Below are 20,706 nucleotides of genomic sequence, written 5' to 3' on the forward strand. Positions count from 1 at the left end.
ACAAAGAGGTCATTAAAGTAATATGCGATGTCTGAAACTATGTTTTCAGTACAGTGCCCTGCACATTTATTCATGTCCCCAGTAAAAAAGAAACAAAAACATATAACAGAAGAGATTGTCTTGCTTGAAAAAGTCTAAAAATGCTGTAATGATAATCTTATTAGCTTTGTGCAGTATCTGTCACCAATAATTAAGGTAAATACAGACAATACAAAAGGTCACAATTATGTGGATGCTGCACATTGGTGGTGGTGAAGGGGAGTCCCCGTTACCTGTAAAGCGCTTTGAGTGGAGTGTCCAGAAAAGCGCTATATAAGTGTAAGCAATGATTATTATTATAATTATTATAATTATAATAATTATTATTCTTACTATTATTATTATTATTATTATTATTATTATTATTATTATTATTATTATTATTATTATTCACACCAAAGTGAAGATTTATAAATGAGATTTGGGTACTATGAGGGGGGGTGTCACCGTTCCTCCTTTGTCAACAGATTTGCTTTAGGTTTTTCATAAATGTTGGTCTCCTTGTGAACTACCTTGAAGCACAAATGTTTGATTTGACCTACTGTAGGTCTGGAGATTGAGGCAGCCAAACAAGAGTATTTTGTTTCATCTGACTATAAGACATGACTTCAGTTTTCAAAAGCAAAAAGAAGTAAACAGATAATTATCAAAGTAGCATTCCTAATTACATAAATATTCAAACTGTTTCTTGTGTCAAACCTAGATTAATGTAGGTTTTAATTGTGTGGCTCATTAGGTGCACACAATTACCTTCACAAGCCACACAAGTTGTGTGTGCTCTGTCTGTCTGCAGTAATAATGGTTCACACAATTTCAGAGTAAATATAATACAATAATTCTCTGCAAGGTTCTTCAGTCAGAAAGTGATTTTTTTTTTAAAAGATTCAACCACGAAGACTTAAAGAGATTTAAAAACAATTCAGGAATAAAGCTGTACAAAGGCACAGATCTGGAGAAGAGAATAAAATGTTTCACAATTCCTTAATAGCCCTTTGAGTCGGGTGAAGTTGATGAGTGGAAGTGGAAGGCACCCAGACACAGCTTATATCCGGCTGTCTCTCTAAACTGAGCTGTCAGGCAAGGAGGAGACTAGCACGCAAGTTACTCTGAAAGAATTACTGTACAGAGTGCAGTTGCTCAGATGGGAGAAAATGTGCATTAGCCAACAATTTCCACTCCACAAGCGGGCTTATGTGGAACTGAAAAAAAACTTCTTAAGATCAACATCAGTTATGAAAAAAAGCACCTAGGTTATACTGCAAACACATGGCAAAAGCTTTTGTCTTCAAAGACAAAATGCATACTTTCAGGTTTAAATACAAAGAGTTACATCTGAGTAACAAACCCAAAATAGATAGATGGATGCTTTATTGATCCCATGAGGGAAATTGCAGAAATAGTGATCACTCATTAAGCAGCAATACCATCTCTTCTGTCAAGCATGATGGTGGCAGCATTATGTTCTAGTTCTGCTTCTCATCAGCAGAGACTGGGAATCTCATTAAGACTGATGGGAACTTAGCTTAGTACTGGGAAATCGCAGGTCAATAACGCAAAACACAAGGCCGGAGTCACAGTTCAGTGGTTTAAGAACAAGAAAGTGCATTTTCCTGAGTGAAAATCACTTAAAATGATCTGAAAGTCAGTGGAAAACCTGTTGTACAATAGCAATCCTCAAGCAACTTGAGAGATCTTGAGGAAATTTGTCATGAAGAACAGGCACAAATTGCACCAAATTGGTGTGAAGGTTTGGTAGACACGTACACAAAAAGATTTGTGATTGTAATTGCTGCCAGAGATGCTTCCACCAAATACTGAGTTACTGGATTTGACTATTTATACAATTAAATATATTTTAGTTTTTTCCTCTGATGTTTTTACTGGCTTTTACTGTATCTTATCTTACCCTTAGACATCTTCAGTTTGAGAATTCTGCTTAAAATATTTTATAAAAAATCTTAAGTTTCACTTTGTAATTTTGTAATTTCATCGAATGGGACACCATTGGAAAGGTTTGAATACTTGTTTTCAGGCACTGCATCTGACTAAATCTGTTCTTAACATGACCATGTGTTTCAATCATTTTAAAAGAGATCCAAAATTTTTTTCCATCTCTTATAAAAAAATTGCATTGTTACTGAAGTGATGTAATGTACAAATTGCCTTTTGCATTGATTTTGCCTTTGTTAGAAAATGCATGGATTCCTATAGCCTAACTGCTTTATCAAACAAGCAACACACCAGGGCCTGATGTCCCGGAAGCCAAGTAACCTACCAGGATTTCTTTGGACTGTGAGAGGAAAATGAAGCGCTTGGAGGAAACCTCATGAACACAATGCAAACGTACAAACCCCACGCAGTTTGTAATTACTTTTATTAAGACTGGTTATTTTAACTCAAATGTAGGATTTCTCATGGGAAGTCTCACAATTATAAATAATCAGAGATCAGTTAAAAACCCATAGCAATTCTACCTTCTCTCCTTGGTTTTATTAGTATTATAAATTATATTTCTACTGCTGCTATTACTACTAATAACCAAAATATTTTTATGTTTTAGGAAAAGCACAACAAAGGACTTGAAGAAATGAGGAAGGCCGGACATGAAGCTTTGACTATAATTGTTGAGGAATTTAAGGTATGTGAATACGGTATACATTTTTCATTTACAGTATTACTGCAAAGAGATGACTGGCCATTTTCAGATATTTTAGTAGGGAAAAATATTCAGTAGTGAAGTGACTTTATTCTAAGTATCCAAACAAAAACAAACATTTGCAACATAGTGCTATTTCAAAAACGTATGAAATGTTGATGCACATCTCTCTCAACTGTGACGGCTTTTGTTTTAGCATCCAAATGCACCAGCATGTTTGTCCTTTCAGGAGGTAGCAAAGGAAGAAGTAAAGGCTTATTCCATGTGAAAAAGAGAAGAAAAGAACCACAGCATTTCGGCTGTGGAGCGTTCTTCGAGTGTGAGAAAGAGAAGGACGTCAGCAGCTGATATAGCATCTGAGAACAAAAGCCGGGAGTGTAGAGGAGGCCAGAGCAGGGAAGAGGCAGAGAGGATACTCAGGTGGTGTGTAGTCGAGAGAGGTGATGAGACGTGTGAAGTCGAAACCTGCAAAAGAATAGAGAGGATTAGAAGGAAACAAACGTCGTTGAGAAAAGGAGGATGGTGTGAAGCTAGTTTCAGGATAATTTTGGTCTCAGATGTCTTTCTGCAATAGGAGTTAAGAAACCCTACTTTGAGAATGCAGATGGAGAGATCAGTGTGATCATGGCCGTCAGAGGTGAAATGAGAAACTATGGGCTTGGAGAAATCTTTGATCCTCACAGCCCTGACATGTTCACTGAAGCGGTCTCCGAGTCTCCTTTTGTTTTCCCAGTGTAGAGATAGCTGGGCATTTACTGCAAGAGATACAGTAAATAAGGTTGTACATTTTTTACAATTTTTCTCAAAGGATGAATCTTTAAATGTTACAAAAGAGGAAACATAGCAAAAATATTTTGTCTGTTCTTTCTGTTTTATCCAACTCTTTGTGGCATTCATACTTTCATGTGTCCTTAATCAGACCTTTTTATAGTCTTATTGTAAAGAGCACAAGAGCATAATAGACACTGAAATAAAAAACAAGCTAAGTGCTGTCATCAAAAATTTGGTGCTATGGAACAGTTTCCCCGAAAATCGTTGAACTCTGTTAATTACTGTCAAAACCATTATGACAGCACAGTGTTGAATTTCAGGAGAAGGTTAATTTGATAGTCTGGTTCACTTAGGAAAGCCTTAGTAGATGATCCTTCATTATTTAACGCAAGTTAAATTAAAATGTCTTTCATGCGATCAGTTTGAAGTTTATCTTTTAAATATTTTTTTTAAATAAGCAATGATTTGGATGATATATTTTGTCACCACAAATTTTGTATTTTTGTGCAGGGAAGGTTCAGAAGATTACCTTTTTCCAATCAACAAAGAGATTAGCTAAAAGGAAAATGTTTAAATAATTTTGTTGCATTTGCAGTTTGGTAAATATCCTTATAAAACCATCATTTATCGAAAACCTACAGGTTGTCAATTTTTTTTCCCATTGAATCTCCAAAGAGATTAGCATTGAATGGGCTATTATAAGTAGTCTACAAGTTTGTTTTTATTAGGATTTTCTGGAGCAAGAAAATGATCGCTCTTTAAGTAAGCTGAAATACACATCACATCACTTTTAATACCACTTATTCAATTCAAGGTCATAGTTGCCCAAAATATATTCAGGGACATCTTGGGCGCAAGATAGGATACACCCAGGACTAGTCCATCACAGGGCACACACAGACACAGACATACTCAAACCCACACCAGGGCCACTTCGGACTGTGGAAGGAAACTGGAACACATGGAGGAAACCCATGCCAACAGGGGGAAACCATACAAACTCCAGACTCCACGCAGATAGAACCTCAGGACTCCAGCTCTGAGAGAAAGCAGTGTTTCTGCCACTCTAAACACATTAATTAAGAAAAAAAAGTTTAATGATTTGTCGATTTGTCAGCTTAAAGTGAAATCTATCTTTTTTCTCAGATGTGGTGTCTAAGACTGACATGGGTAAATAGAGCACAACTAACTCTTTGAAATCACCATTGATGTAATTTCAGATTTCAGTCACCAGACATTTATTAGATTAATAATAGGCATTTTTAAACTTTGCACAACTAGAGCAACTAATATGCCCTCACCACAAGTGGCGTATTAGTAATGAAAGAATTATTACTAAAGGGATGTTTCAGTATTAACAATGGTGAATACAGGTGTTGGAAAAGGAGATAGTCATCTTACATAATAAAGGCGATCATAATAAAACTAAACCTTTATTGCAAATGGCAAATTGGGCTTTAATGTTCATATGTTAAAGTATGTTATCTTCAGTCTGCATTCCCAGTGAAAATGTAAAATAATAAAAAAGGTAAAAAAGAATGTTTGGAGAAATAATTGCAGGAAGAGGAAAAGGCTGATATTTAAATAAATGGCCAAATGGATTTGCCGGGAGAGTTGTACAGATGTTTTAACCAATTTTTTTTCTTTAAGTACTGCTATTCTATTTCGTAAGGAAGTCAAGCATTTGCTAAGGATGGATTGCAACCTTCAAATTATTTTTACAGAGAGTCTTATATTAATACACAGATAATAGAGAGGCTATAGTTTTCATCCGCTTTTATATTGTATAGATGTCAGAACCACTTATAGTTTGAAAAGTAAAAATTATGTTGGAAGGTTGGGGTAATTGGTAACACTAATTTAAAATAGAGCTAATCTGACCACTGAAATCAAAAGCTATTGTATTTAACCTACTGTAAATATTGTATTTTGGGTTGCAGATAAACCAGACAGTGGTATACACATACAGTACAGCTCCAATAGCAACTTGTCATTTTAATATTGATTCTGAGTACCTTTCCTCACTGTAGCACAACCAATGTTATATAATTTTTAATAGGTTGTGATATTTTGCCGTTACTGCTGTAGAGTATATGGAATAAACATTTAATGTGAAATGTAACAGATCTGACCATCATATGATTGTCTGTTTAACAGTCTTGTTAACTCTGAGAACACCACTCACTTGCATTAAACAAATGGGGCACTTTTCAGAAAATAAGAAAAATAAGGTCAGAATATCTAACTTCTGTACTACATTTATCTAGCTAAATTTCATGATGCAGTTACAGATACTATAGACAACTGTGGGTCAAAATGTTATAGCCTTTCTGTGAGTTGGGTCTAAAAATAGGTATCTGTGTCTCGGCCTTGAAACTCTAAGAGATTGTGTAAAGTGTTTAATGAGCTGTGAAGGGCATTTCAAACACTGTAGCAGGTTGTAGGAAGCCCTGAAGTCCGGTGTCTGGGAAACTATTTGAGGTATTCCTTGTAGTTTGTGAAGCAGAGCAGGATTGTGGGTTGTGAAGTAGTATAGGAAGATATGAGTAATCCAGCTGGTGTTGTGATTTGTTTACTGTTGATGGATTTATAGATTATGATGGATGTGTTTGTATCAATTTGTATCCAGTATCAATTGATTTTTTATCATTATCTCTGACATTTGTTCCTAAAGCTCTACAAAAATATACTGTGCTACAGTTATATTTTTCTGTGACTGTAATCTTTGTGACATTCTTGGTAGATGTAGCACAACTTTCAGTTATTAATTGTTCTGCAGATTGATATTCATGCATAGGGGTTTTGTCAAAGGAACGTTTTATTTTTACTGAACGGAAATTTTTATTTTTATTTTATTATTTTAGTAAGGAGAACTGGCCAGATCATCCTCAGACAACATCTGATAGTACTTTGGCCAGCAATGACTTTAAAAAATGTAATCTAAATGGCCATTTTTGTGGAGCATTTGGCACTGTAGTATTTTTGTTTTTCTTTTTATTATGCTGTTTGTTCATTTTGTCATCCTTTATGCCTGCAAAAAAATGAGCATTAAATGTGAACTATACAGTCTACTACTACACTGTGCTTTGAATGTTTATTTTCGACATAGATTAAAAGTAGCTGCAGTTACATTTGGTGCAGCTACTGTACAGTACCTTTGGTTTCTTCTTATAAGGCTGAGAACATTTCCAACCACAAGAAACTTGTCAAGTAGAATTTCATTATAAAAGTCTGCACACTGATATGAATCACTATAAGATTTTGCTTTAATGCTCTTCTCCTGTCTGTTTTTGCATGTTTCTAATTTAGCCAGAAAGGTATTTTTCCTTCCTTCTGTCTTGAAATAACAGAACAAGGTACCAAAACCAGAGAGAGTTCAGAGGACATATTTATTTCACTATAATTGCTTGAATTAGACTTCACAGTATTGTGAATTGCATGTACATTTGAATTTGGTTTTACATATAAGATGAGATGAGATCACTTTATTGGCCATATACAATTTCTTGCATTAGGAATTTGTCTTACCCCAGCTTGCTTTCCATGAGACACACAAGACAAGGAGAGAAGCTTGGGGTCAGAGCACAGGGTCAGTCATTGTACAGTGCCCCTGGAGGGCCTTGCTCAGGGACCCAACGCAGTAGGATTCCTCTGCTGGCTATGGGATTTGAATCGGCAACCTTCTAGCAACAGGTGCAGGTCCTTAACCACAGAGCCACCACTCCGCCCCATATAATAATATAATAAGAACTGGTAGCAACATTTTTGCAAAAGTTCATATGTTGTGCTATTTGATAAAAGAATGAGTGAAAAAGCAAGTTCCCTGTACTTTTACCTGTAGATATATTGACTTGGCTGACATCATCAGGTGCCAGCAATTGTGTGTGGAGTAATGCATTACTGGCATTGTTCTGATGAGTTTGGTTTGAAAGTTCTAATGCTAACATACTGTGTGTAGCATGTAGAGCAAAAGTGATTGGATGCATGACAGCTTATTTTACACATCCTTGACTTTGTACTTAGTTCATTTAGTGAAACCATTTCATCCCGTGGTTTAACAGTTGCTTCCAGATTTGGAGTGTCCTGTTCACTGTTCTTAGTGCTACAACCCATCTGTGAATGACAGAGATGGAAAACTATCGTGAGTCTCCAGTTTCAATTGCTTGCCAGGCCCTCCATGAACAGTTAACATGTGTACTCAAGCCCTATTCCGGATAGCCTTACTGCATGCTGCACTGTGACTTGACATGTTAGTGAACAGTGGTATTACTAGAATTTCATATTTCTAAACCTATTTACTTTTTTGACAGATTCCAGAAAAAAAAATACCAATACAATGGAAATGTTATTATACGACACACACAGATTTTTTCAAACATAGCCTGAATTCAGAATTCCGGATCAAAAATAATTTACGATGTGTTTCTTGATCTTCATGTTTGAAGGAAGACAGCTAAGCAAAACTAGAGGTACGTTACTACCGAAGAATAAAAAGAATATCCTCAGGGAATGCTGAGCCTTTGAGACGTGTGGTGAGGGGGTTTTCAATTTCAATTGCAGCTATCAAATCTAATTTTGTTTGTTTCTAGTTTTTCTTTATTTGTTATGATGTTTATATTTAATTAGAGATTCATAGTTAGTCTACTATGTGTCTTCTAAGACACAGGGTGACAGATTTCTGCCTTTTATTGTAAACCCATACCGCAACCTGTGGTGGATTCAGTTCAGCAGAGGCTATGTATGTATGGAATGGCTTCAACACAGCCACTGGAATGTTATATTTCCCACTATTCCCATGAAGAGCAGGTAGTTCAGGCCAGATTCAGAGAAAAAAGCAGATTTACAGTCTTGGCTATTGTGAAGAATTTTACTTCCTGGTATGCATTTTAGCAAATAAAGTGTCGGAAAATTGGGTGGAGAAGAACGTGAAAGCTCGGATGAATGGAAAAAACAACATATAAAATTTAATGGGAGATGCATAAAGAATTTCCAGACAGGAAATGCAACTGACTTTGCAGGCCTTCATAAAACTAGATATGTACTGTACAACGATTCTTCAAACGCAGAAAAGGAAAAATTTGGAGTGCTGTTTTTTAATTATCTGGCTGTAATTTGACAGTAAAACTGACTGAAATTCACTTACATGCTATGACACAAATGGGGGCTTGCAAGGTTATGCAGAATTTTGCTTTCTTATATAAATAGTTCATTCTGGTACTAGATGTTACACCAATTTATTAATCTAGCTATCAGAGAAAGTTCTTTCACATTTTCTTTAAATCCTACTTAGTTGGGAATCAATGTTAACATTTGTGTTCCCTATTTAGAAAAAGGAAGAAGAATCACAATCCTTAATTTGCTTTCATCTGTGATTTATTAATTTATTGTAGGCCTATCTTGTGAGCAAATAAACATGCATTTTACATTATAATGAATGCCAAAATCCACTAAAAGAGGAATGCTTTTTATGTCCAGGAATCTACACTAACAGAACTGAAAAAATGCCTAAATTGCCATTGTGTTTTTGCATTAAACTGTAATTTAAAAATTGCAAAAATTGCAATGTGTAAAAAATTTGGGCCTCTGAAGTATATCATCTGAATGTCCAGTGAAATGTTTAATCAGCCTTGAAACAGGATGTTTTTTTTCTTTTTTCAAATGCATTTTTTGCCCCTTACATGTACAACATTCACATAATGTTCTTCAAATTTCAGGTAAAACAAACAAATACAGTATGTTAGGTCACATCAACATCCTTACATGTTAAAGTTCAGCTGACGTTCTGGATTCCTTGTGCTTAAGTTTCTAGATCCTGGCATTGTTAACATGCTGTACCCTAGACTCTGTAAGCATTGCCAGTCTTCTCAGCCTGGAAGTGAGTGGGCTGGCTTTGGTCTGAGGATACTGTGGTATTAGTCTCTGGACTGCAGGGTGACTGCGCTCTGGCTGCAGTCTGTGATACAGCCCACATGGTTTATGCAAAAAGCTGCAACTGCTGAGTGAAAGATGACTTTGTAATATACAGTGGATATAAAAAGTCTACACACCCTTATTGAAATTGCAGGTTTTCGGGATGTAAAGACAGAAATCAAGATAAATCATGTCAGACATTCTTCCATCTTTAATGTGACCTTGCAACCAACATAACTCAAGAGAAAAACAAATAGATAATTATTAGGAAAATTATTTAAATAAAAAAACCTACAAGACCCTGGTTGCGTATTTTCAAATACGTTCAGCTACAGTACATCAACCAATACAATTACTCTTCTTGCCAGGTAACTAACTTCAAATAAAATGACCGTGCTTTGGAAAGCAGGGCTGTAATTGAAATCAGTGCAGTTTAGACTAGGTGATACCGATTCTGAGTGAAGAAAACCCTGAGAACCACTGACTCCTTGCGTTTCCTGAATGAGTGAGTTACTCCCACACATGTCCGGACTTAAGTGTTTCTGCTAAAATGCTCTGGCATTTCTGTCATGGGATGGCTGTTCATATCCTGTCACAGTGTTATTTTGTTCACATTGCCCTGGCATTGTGCTTTAAACTTGCCTTGGTAATTCTTCAAATTACTTCTTCAAATGTTTCTTCAGATTCCTCTTCTGTGTACATCAGTCATTGGTTTATTACCCAATTAAGCCCCTTTTGAAAGACAATAGAAACTACTGTGCACTTTGGTCTCAATGTAGAGTCTCCGAATTCAAGAGAGATTTTAATCTCAACCTCAGGACAGATTGACATGGGACATGAAAAACCAGGGCAATCTGCTTTTCCTGTCAAGAGAAGTTAAGGGTATTTCTAGAAGCTTCTGGCCTATGAGGAAATAGAAAAGGATAAAAACAAAATCTGTTATTTGCCTTCCTTCACATGGTTACAGTTTATATTATGTACAACCCACTTTGGTTCTTTGAACTATTATGTAACAATTGTGTAAACAGTCTTGAAAAAGGCGTCAATGTTTATATTAATGTGTTACGAATCTTTACAAAAAATATTTCCCAGTATTATCCAGATTCTTTTAGATCTTTTTGGTGATCATTGTGCTGTGTAGATAATTTAGTACATTTAGTGTGATAAATGTTATGATATTCTCCAGCTTATCTATCTTGGTTACCCACCCTGGCTGGATTTCTGAGGCCAAAGTGATATATAAGATCAAAAGTTGACGCCTAAAGCATAAACACACTCCCACCCTGTAGTTCCCTTCAACTTAAATACCCTTGTTCTAGCCTCTCTGATCAAACCGTTTGTGATTCCCATTGACCCTTGGAGTTTGGAGGGGAAAGTGTGGTCTTTGGCACTCCAGAAGGAAATCAAATCTTTCATTTATTAGTTCTTGTAACCCTTGTTGTTATAAGGATTTAAAATAAAAAGACTGGAATAATGTGATGGCAAAATAAATAAATGAGAAGCTTCAGAAAATGTAAATGTACTGGTTAGCATTATTTGTAACATGAAAGGCTTTCCAGACATTTTAGACTTGGCAGATTTGCTCTCCCTTTCTTTTTCATCAGCGGAATAACATTTCATCTTATTTTGTATATTCATTTATTACACGTACAGTATCCAGTTCAAAAGGGTCTTTGCCCTTAATGTAATAAAATTCCTTAGCACAAAAACTAATGTTACAGAAGTTTTTTGGGAGTGTTTGCATTAATATTTTTAATACAGTGGGGAAAAGCACAGGAGAAGTCCCAGTTTCTTATGTCTGACTGTGCTGCTGTCCTTTGCTTTGAATGCATTAACACAAATGGGGTAAATGTGGAGATATTTTTCTCATAATAAAGCTTAGCATTTGCAATTGCTTTGTGTGTTTCAAATGATCATACTGTACATAGGAGGCTTAAACTGTACAATGTGAGCCAAATGTTTTTTTTAAGGAGAAATGATGTGAACCGTGCCCAGAAGCGAGAACAACATTACCTTTTCTTCATCACCCCAGTCTGTGTACTTACTACAGTCTCACCAAGCTTATCTGTGTCATTAGCTGGGCCATCTTGTAATTAAATCTGCAGTTTTCTCTGAACAGACAAATGGTTCCTCTTTTGCTTGGGGTACAAGTTTCTGTTGCCCAAACGTTATAACAGTCATGCTTCTCAAAGAACTCAAAGATGATCATGGCAATGGCAATGAATCAATGGAGAAAACTGTTTATTCTCTCTGTTATTATAAAAAGGCACTTTCATGCCATAAATGGCCCTCCTTCTGTGTGAATTTCAAGAGTGACTGCATTGTGATGTGCTGCAGGTTTTTCCTGCCTGCTGATTTAGAGCAATTTACGCAAGCTTTCAACCCATACCTCAGCTGGGGTGAATTTTAGAATTTGCTTAGATTGGGGAGCATTGTGATAGAAGTAGCTTTATTATGAACACAATTCTATGGTGCAGGTGCTTTAATAAGCAACTCTAGGGAGAAGTGCTTGAAAACAGTCCATTATGTTTTACATTCAATTAACTTTAAAGCACTGTAAATATTCATTTACTGTATAGTGCATGTATCATATTTAATCAGTTATGACATATACGGTCATAACGGTATAACAGTTTTTCCAACTGTCCAAAAGGTAGAAACATTCCTCTATTCATGAAATCTAAGCTCTCAATCTGGAAAACTCCTGTCAAGCAAAAGCTTTCCCACTGCAGAATATTCCTAGATAAAAGTTGCAAGACAAACAAACAATCTTATGCAGGTTGCAATGGATAGTGGACTTTAGAACTCCATATACTGCTGACAAGTGTATACTGTGCTCAAGCAAACTTGAAAAGCACAATGCTCAGACGACAATCCACAGTGGTACAGGTGTACAGAAACTGCTCTATATGTCATCTAACAAGAATTTCGTGATTGACAAGTTTTAGGCGTGTTAATGTGTGGAATAGCTCATGCTTTACTCAGAAACAACATTTTACAGTCTTGCTTTCAGACACACACTCTTGTGTTGTTTGATATTGGTAACACCTTTTCCATATCTTCATGCAGATAAGCTCATATGATCGTAGTGTATGAATGCGTGTTTGTTGCACACTGTTGATTCCACACTTCCCCTCCTATATTTTATTATTATTGACATAAATCAAATGGTAAATTTGAAATACTGTACTTTTAACGTAATATGATCCTCTATATTTAGGGCTGTGGAATTCAGGCAGACAGACCTGTTGACTAGTTGTAACCAGTTTAGCTATTTATCTTAATGTACTTTTTACAAACACCCAGACATAAGAGTATGAATTTTGTGACTGAATTATGTATAGTCACCTTTTACATTCTGTGTTTAAATGTGCACATCCTTCAGATAGTATTCACTCCACCTGAACAATTGCAAATATTGTTGTAGTATGACCTGATTTTTTAATGCATTGAAGTGATTCAAACAACATGCAACAATTTAAAGGGGGTAAACTACTTTTAATGAGTATAATATGTATGAAAAAAGAAATATTGTATGGAAAGATCTTGTTTACTTAAATATTTAACTCTATGAATGAGTACTCGGTAGAAGAACCATTTGCAGCAATTACAGTTCTGAGCCTTTTTGCGTATGTCTGCGCCTGCTTTGCACATTACTAACCAAATATCTTAATTATCTATAAATGTGTTTTTATTTTACAACATAACAAAAATGTTTAAAAAAATTAAAGGGGGTGAATACTTTCTGAAGGTACTGTATGTTTTGCCTGTGTCTTGACATTTATAGTAACTCAAGATGTTGGCCAGGGATGTACTTGGATCATAAAATACCTCCAAGAATAATTATATTTAGAGCATAGCTGGAGAAGATATGTTTTGTATCCCTGTTATGTTCTCCAGAAAGAGCCCATCCATAATTAAACTCATTTCAAAGTTTCGCTGAGCTGCACTGTGGCTTCTTATATCCCTACAGGACACTTTTAAATAGAAGACAGACCATTTTTATCATGTTCATCAATACAGTGATAAACTAGGGAAAAGAACCCTTGAGTCGTTCCTGTATTGTTTAGCAATAATGCATATCCACAGACTACAGAAAAACCTTGTTAATGAAAATACCTATAGTATAGCTCCACATCGCAACACCCACCCACTTTACAGTACGATGCTATGCAATGCACATGTTTAAACCACTCTTCATTAATCATCCTGAAATAGTGTGAATAACAAGCTCTTCCAGATGTCAGTCGTAATTTTTTTGTAATGGCCAATAAGATTAAACATCTGGGGAATAGCAGAAAAAAAGTGCATTAATTAGATACCGTGTATAAATTGTAGAAAAACACATAGCACTTACCCATCCATCAAGCTGAGTCAAGTTATTTTCTTTTAATTTCAGTTGTTTTTGCTATCAGGTTCCCAGATACATTAAGGTTAAACAAAGACCTAATTGATAGACACAGTCTTCATTAGAGGGTGATGGATGGGAGAGTAAGATGTGTTTTCTGTCATTTTTACAATTTCTGCACTCAGTTGCACCACTGTATTAAAGCTGTACCGTATATTAATCTGGATAATGCTTCTTTGACTATAAGGAAAACAGTGTTCAATAATGTTCCTCATTACTCAAATATAAACAAGCAAGATTTGATTTTTTAAAAGAATGTTAGCATTTAAGTAAAATATGAGGGTTAGGCAATAGCTCATATTTTGAACAATATATGAAATCAACATCGTTGCTTTATTTTCAATACATCTACAGCCTAAAGGTCTGTGTGGTCTGACAATAGGAGACTGCATCGTTTATCATTAATTATTACTTAGAATAATAGTAATATTATTATTATATAATTAGTTAATTGGTTGCTACAGTATATTATTACTTATTAATAAGAAATAGTACCAACTTTGCACATTACTAATCAATATGTAAGTAAGAAAGACATTTTGTGGCCAGGAATACAATATTAGTTGTAGTCTCACTATGACATAAACACATAAGAAATGTTAAGTGAGAGGAGGCCATTTTGCTCATTTGTGTGCTAATAGCTAATTTAATAATAATAATAATTGCTTGTAATTTTTTTGTAAACAGGATGAACCTGGGGCAAATATTTAATGAAACAATTTGTTCTGACGGAATTTTTAATGTAGATTTTAACCACAGAGAAAACCACGAAGGGATAATTATAGTATTAATTCCTTACACTTATAGAGCACTTTTCTGGACACTCCACTCAAAGCACTCCAATGTACAGCACCCACTTGGATGATGTGCCAGAACTCTCACCACACACCACCTATCAGTGGGAAGGAGAACAGAGAGATAAAGCCAATTCATACTCTTTTCAAGAAAGGCCCTGGCATTTTAAATGTTGACCGAGATCATCCGATGGACAGTGCCTTGTTTTACAATATGGTGTCCCCATCACTATACTGGGACATTAGGGCCCACACAGACCGCAGGGTGAGTGCTCCATAATGGTCCCTAACTAACTCTTCTTCCAGCAGCAATCTTAGTTTTTCCCAGGAGGTCTCCCATCCAGTTACTGAACAGGCCCACGCCAGCTTAGCTTCAGTGTAATTACAAATAAAAATCTAGAAAAACAATGGGTTGCCAGTTGTGAGTTGCAGGGTGACATAGCTGTTGACAAAAGACTACAAAATTCAGTTCTTTTAGTCTGCTAATGTTCTTTTAAGCCCAAGATTGTACCTCATCCCTCTGCCCTGGACTGATCCCAGGGTAGCAGTATTTTGCTTCATGGTGACAGAAATTATACTGAATATTCTAATAAACTCCTACTTGATGCTTATGAAAGTCTACACACCCTTTCCAAAGAAACACATTTTGTGACCTGACATCCTGAAATCAAGGTGCATTATTGTACCTTTATCAACACATTGTAACACACAACCTCCAAGTGAAACGCAAATGTTCAAACATCCTGAAAAGAAATCACAAATTAAAATCTAGAGAAAAATGGGTATGCTACCTTGCATGTTTCTTAGAAATTTTTAAGGTCATATATAAATTTGAGGATGCCAAAAGACAAAATCTATCTATGGTATAATTTTGCCAACTCAAACAAAATAATATAATGGCAGAAAGCTACAAGATAGGACACTGTTCCTGTCTCTGTGTGATGTGTTGATGAATTACATTTAAGTAGCACATCATTCTATGCTCAGTCGACACATTATCATTTCTATATACTCTTAAGCATGCCCAGAAACTTAAGGTTTATTGGTTTATACAGCTGGCTTAGCAAATCACTGCAAGTTAAAAAAACACATCAGGTGATCAAATACAAAACACAGCTTCCTAGATCCCCGCACAAGTTGTGAACTAAATGTTTCAGTTATACAAGAATCCAGTTACTGTGAAGCATCCAAAAACTTGGTATGCTCATTTCGCTATAACATTGATTTTAAACCATTCTGACTGTTTAAAAGACCATCAAGTTCAGATCAGGTTATTCTTCCTGTGAGTTAAAACTTCCTGGCACAGACAAAGATTAGACTTATATAATGATACAGTAAGTAATGTAATTGCTCGACTAGACTGAATATAAAGGGCATAGCATATGAGGAGACTTCCAGACAACTCATTTCTGATGAAGTAACTCCCAGTGGGAAGAATTTTCTTTGCAATTTTCTACATTTGCAAATGTTAAAAAACAGGTTTGATTTAAGAATCCTGGAAAGTTTAATGGAAGTATCATATAGTTCCTGTAAAAGCTGCCTGAACTCATTACCTTTAGAATGTCTGCTAACATAGCAGTATTGTCTGCAGCTTTCAGAATCTGTTCCTTCTTAGCTCTTGGATCCTCGAAAACATCTTTAATAACAATCTGTCAGTTTTTTTCCTTCTTCCGTGTTTTACCCTATAAGACCCAAACCTCATTTGAGATTTTTCAATGTGAGTACAAATATTGGATTTTTTGTAATATTGTGGAGGAAATTAAGAAATTAAGGAAGATCCAAAGGAACATGACTTATGAGTTATGTCCATCTGAAGAAGAACTCGCAAGCAAGCAGACAAAGTGTGTAATAGTGCTTGTAGTGTGTTGTAAACCTGCTACTGTATGAGTTTGATGATTACAAGAGCTTTGCAATGCTGGTGCTAGTTCTTCTAAGGATTTCCTCAGATGTTGAAACCATATAGCATTTAACTATAGGGCCCAAATCAAGTAAGAACAGTGTGTCACTTACTGAGGATGTAATAGAGTTTAGAAGGAGCATATAGTATAGAATGAAAGTGTTACAGTAAGATTAGCCCCCTTATTTGTTAGGAGCTTTCAAATCCCATGCTTCAGGCTGTTTAGCATTGTGACGCTTGATGATAGAGCCACGTGGCTCTGCACTCTTAGAGGCTGCTGCAGACATGCTGCTTCTAGCCTGGAATCTGTATGCAGAAAGAGCCACAAAACAAATATTATATGAAGGCTCCTAGTTATGTCAGAAATAAAAAAGGACCCAGCAGGTGATGGTACCTGCATGAAGCAAGAACAATTAGTATTAGACTTATTTTTTTAATGTTAAGCCTGAGTCAGAATCTGCTTGTTTGGCCACACTAAGGTGTTTGGTCTATTTGCCAGATACCATTTGGTGGAAATGAATTAAAAGCAAAGATGATCTAAAAACGGTGATGTTAGTGTGATGTGTTTTATATTTCAAAGGTTATTTGGACAGTTTTGTAAGTTATTATTTGTTAAAGTTGTCCATGGCAGTAACCTTTGCCAATGGAGCATTTTATTCTAGTAAGGATCAACATTTATTTGCACTGTACCTAATCATAGGTATCCTACATCAGATTTTTCATTTTTCAGTTGATACTCGCCTAGGCCTGACTGTGGTGCTTACAGTAAATACATGAAATATCATTGCCTTTCTTGTCAAAATGCCTTGAGAAGCAGTGTACTGTCCCAGAGAACTTGGCTGTGACTGGGCTAAGATTTTTTTTCCCTTTCGCACGCTGAACCACACCCACTGACACAGATGGCACAATACTCCATTCTCCTGTCTGTTTGAATTTCCACCCGTCTCCCTCTGATCCTGCTGTCCTCTAGATAACTACATTCCCTTGGGAAAACATACAGTAGCATGCCAATGTATGTGCTGAAAGGAGACAAGTTTTTTAGTCCTTTTATTTTCTCTCTGCAAATAAATAAAGTATGTTTTTTGCCTTCAAAATCCTCTTCAGCTTGTGTGGTCTGTTTCTTAAAATGACATAATGTGGAGCTAAAGGGTAATAGCACTTGTCACCTCTACTCTGTGTGTGTTCATGTGAGGCAATATTTTAAAGTCCTTATTTAATTGTGTTAATGTGACAACTATACACATGAATGATATCAATAAGAAAGTTTAGGATCTGTTCAGTTACTGAAATTAGCCGTGTTTTCAAAGGGCACTATTTGTACTTTTTTTTTCATTGACCCTCATTCTTGTACATATGTATGAAGTGTGGATATATTAAAATGTTATATCAAAACATTTGCTTTATAATTTTTGGCTTCCTCAGTGTTATGCCAAATCAAGTCACACTTCGGCCACAAAGAAATTGAAGGAGCTGGCTCCTCTCCACGAGGGGACACAGGCAAGCTATAGGATGAGAAGTAGGTATCTCCAAAGCAATTCCACACAGAGCAGAGAAGTCTTACTGAGTAATTGCCAGTGGCTTATGGAGTTGGGCTAATCAGAGTGAGGCATGGTTACTTTCCATACAATGGTAGCCCCATTCACTGATAAGGCTGTTGTAGAACTATGCTGTGTCAGTAAGCAATGTTTGCACACAGGCTTCGCTGTGCAGCAGTAAGCAGGCGATGATCAGGTGCAGGGCTTGAAGGACGTGTGTTATGGCTGTGTTGCATTTTAACAGAAAATCAGCTGAAAAACCTGGGATATTCTGCAAAGGTGAGGTAGATCATTTTAAAATGATTGAAAGATGCATGTCCTCTGCAATATTAATCACAAAATCTTCAGCATGTGAAGGCATTTTTCAGTTTGGTATGGAGTGTTAATAACAATGGCTGTCAGTCTTCACTGTGACATCTGCAGGTCACTGAAAGTTAATAATCAGGGGGTATTTGCTGTTCTTTTCATTTTTCCAACGTATGTTACGTTAAATGAAAACAGTTACAGTGATTTTCCAAATGTCCCCAAAAAACTGTAGTATAATATACAAATATGGCATAAAATACTATGAGAGGTAAAAATGGAGGACTTCTAAATGAAGAAATATTGAAAATGAAAACTATTTTAATGTCCAGTCATGCAACAACCAATCAAAGGAAGCACCCAAGCATTACAAGAATTATGCACAATTTTTAAAATTTAATTAAATGTAATTTGTTACAGTGGGCGAAAAAATAATAATGGAAATGTATTAAGCAGAAAACATAATCTTTTTGTACATCACTCATGTTTAAAAAAAAAACAAGGTTATTTGGTTAAGTGGACTACTGATGATACTAAATAAACAATGATTCGGCCTATCATTTCTGTTTTGGTTCCATTTTGCAATATATTTATTGAATATCTTGAATAAAGTACAGAATCTATATAGGTTATCAGGAATTCACTTTTTGTGCAGATACTCAAATTCGCATAAGGTAAACACACGTATAGCACTGCTGTTTTTCATACTAATTAAAGAAGCAATTTTTAGGCTCCATTTAAGTTTGTGGGTGGCATGGGGGTTAGCATTGCAGCTTTGCAAAGTCAGAATCTTGGGTTTGATTTCTTGGGTCGATTTCCTCCCCCGTTCAAAAACATGGGTGTGGCTATTCAAAATTACGTTCCTGTGGTGGGCTACTGTCCTGTCCAGGGAGAAAACTGTGATGTGTGATTTCTGTGTTGCTGGAACCCTGTACTTCAAGATTTTAGCTTGACGGAACAAGCATCCTACTAATGATTGATGCATGAAAATGTGTTTCTTAGATATTTCTTTCATTTTTTATGTCTGTGATTCTGAGTATTAACATGTCTGAACTTGTTCAGATGTCCCCTGTTTCTCTCAGGCTTTTTGTGTTCAGGTTTGGTAATCTTGGTAATCCTGTGACCCAATGGGCATGACTTTAAACACTGCTACTAATGCCATATGTTTTTTGGTATCCAGGGAAGTTTATTGAGTTAAAATAAAGCCAGCAGCCTTATCACCCTGCAACTCACAACTGGCAACCCACTGAAGCTAAGCAGGTGTGAGCCCTCCTGTGAAAAACTAAGGTTTCTGCTGGAAGAGGTGTTAGTGAGGCCAGTAGGGGGTGCTCACCCTGTGGTCTATGTGGGTCCTAATACCCCAGTATAGTGATTGGGACAGTATATGTAAAAAGGTGCTGTCCTTTGGATGAGATGTAAAACCGAAGTCCTGACCCTCTGTGGTCATTTAAATCTTGAAAAGAGTAGGGGTGTAACACCGGCGTCCTGGCCAAATTTCCCATTGGCCCTTACCAATCATGGCCTCCTAATAATCTCCATCTATGAATTGGATTCATTACTCTGTTCTGCTCCCCATTAAAATTGGATCAGCAATGAGTGCACAGTAACAATCCCTTGAAGAAATAAAATGGGTTTTGTCTTAGAATAGGAAGTTGTTTTTAATAAAAAGGTGAGAATGAACAGTCAGCCTAGCATGACTGCCTCATGGTGAATTTATTAAAGCCTTATTAATAACACTAGAAAAAGCAAGACTTCTTGTCTTTGTGATTTGGGGCAATTTATTACAAAGATTAAGAAATGTCTAGTTTTGTTCAAAATTGCCCACATGACTGAATTATCCCTGATTATAATAATGCACAGTGAGTACTTTATATAATATGGTATTCAATATACATACAGTACATATTATATAAATCTTAACTGTTTTAAACCATTGTCCTTAATTTCACAAATGCTTTTAGCATTATTGTTGGGATCACACATATGTACCCAAGTCATGTGAATATACTGTATGAGTAGTTAATGCAAACATAATAATTAATCTTCTACCTACAATTAATCCTTATTCGTAACCTTATTCGTAAATGCTGTCAATGACATTATATGCTTCAGTGATGCATGATATAAACGTTAGTCAAGTGAACTGCTTAGTTTATAAAGGAGCCTATTAATTTTTCATTTACTTCAATGATTAGCTTGATTTAGCTACTAGGACGTCTACCATTGCATCAAACACTGATGTCATAAGGCCTAATCTGAAAGCAGTGTACTTGTCTGTCTTGCGTCAATGCTGTTACATTGCACCAGAACAAGACTTTGATAGAAGGGTTGCTGTTATGCTGAATAGTAGTGAAATTAATCAAGCAGAAAAGAAGAGAGAGGGGGATGGATTG

At 36.0% G+C, this 20,706-nt stretch overlaps 1 protein-coding gene across 6 annotated transcripts in view; it reads left to right on the forward strand.

Moving 5' to 3' along the window:
* LOC102691813 (coiled-coil domain-containing protein 91) overlaps nt 1–20,706 on the forward strand; it is a 156,367-nt gene that overhangs the window by 76,630 nt on the left and 59,031 nt on the right. For all 6 annotated transcript variants that reach the window (XM_015352944.2, XM_015352945.2, XM_069192356.1 and 3 more), the window contains one exon: nt 2,600–2,677. In XM_015352944.2, the coding sequence (XP_015208430.2) occupies nt 2,600–2,677 (78 nt within the window). The remainder of the gene's footprint in view (nt 1–2,599; nt 2,678–20,706) is intronic.

This window comes from Lepisosteus oculatus, chromosome 7, assembly GCF_040954835.1.
Source record: "Lepisosteus oculatus isolate fLepOcu1 chromosome 7, fLepOcu1.hap2, whole genome shotgun sequence".
Classification (NCBI taxonomy): domain Eukaryota; kingdom Metazoa; phylum Chordata; class Actinopteri; order Semionotiformes; family Lepisosteidae; genus Lepisosteus; species Lepisosteus oculatus.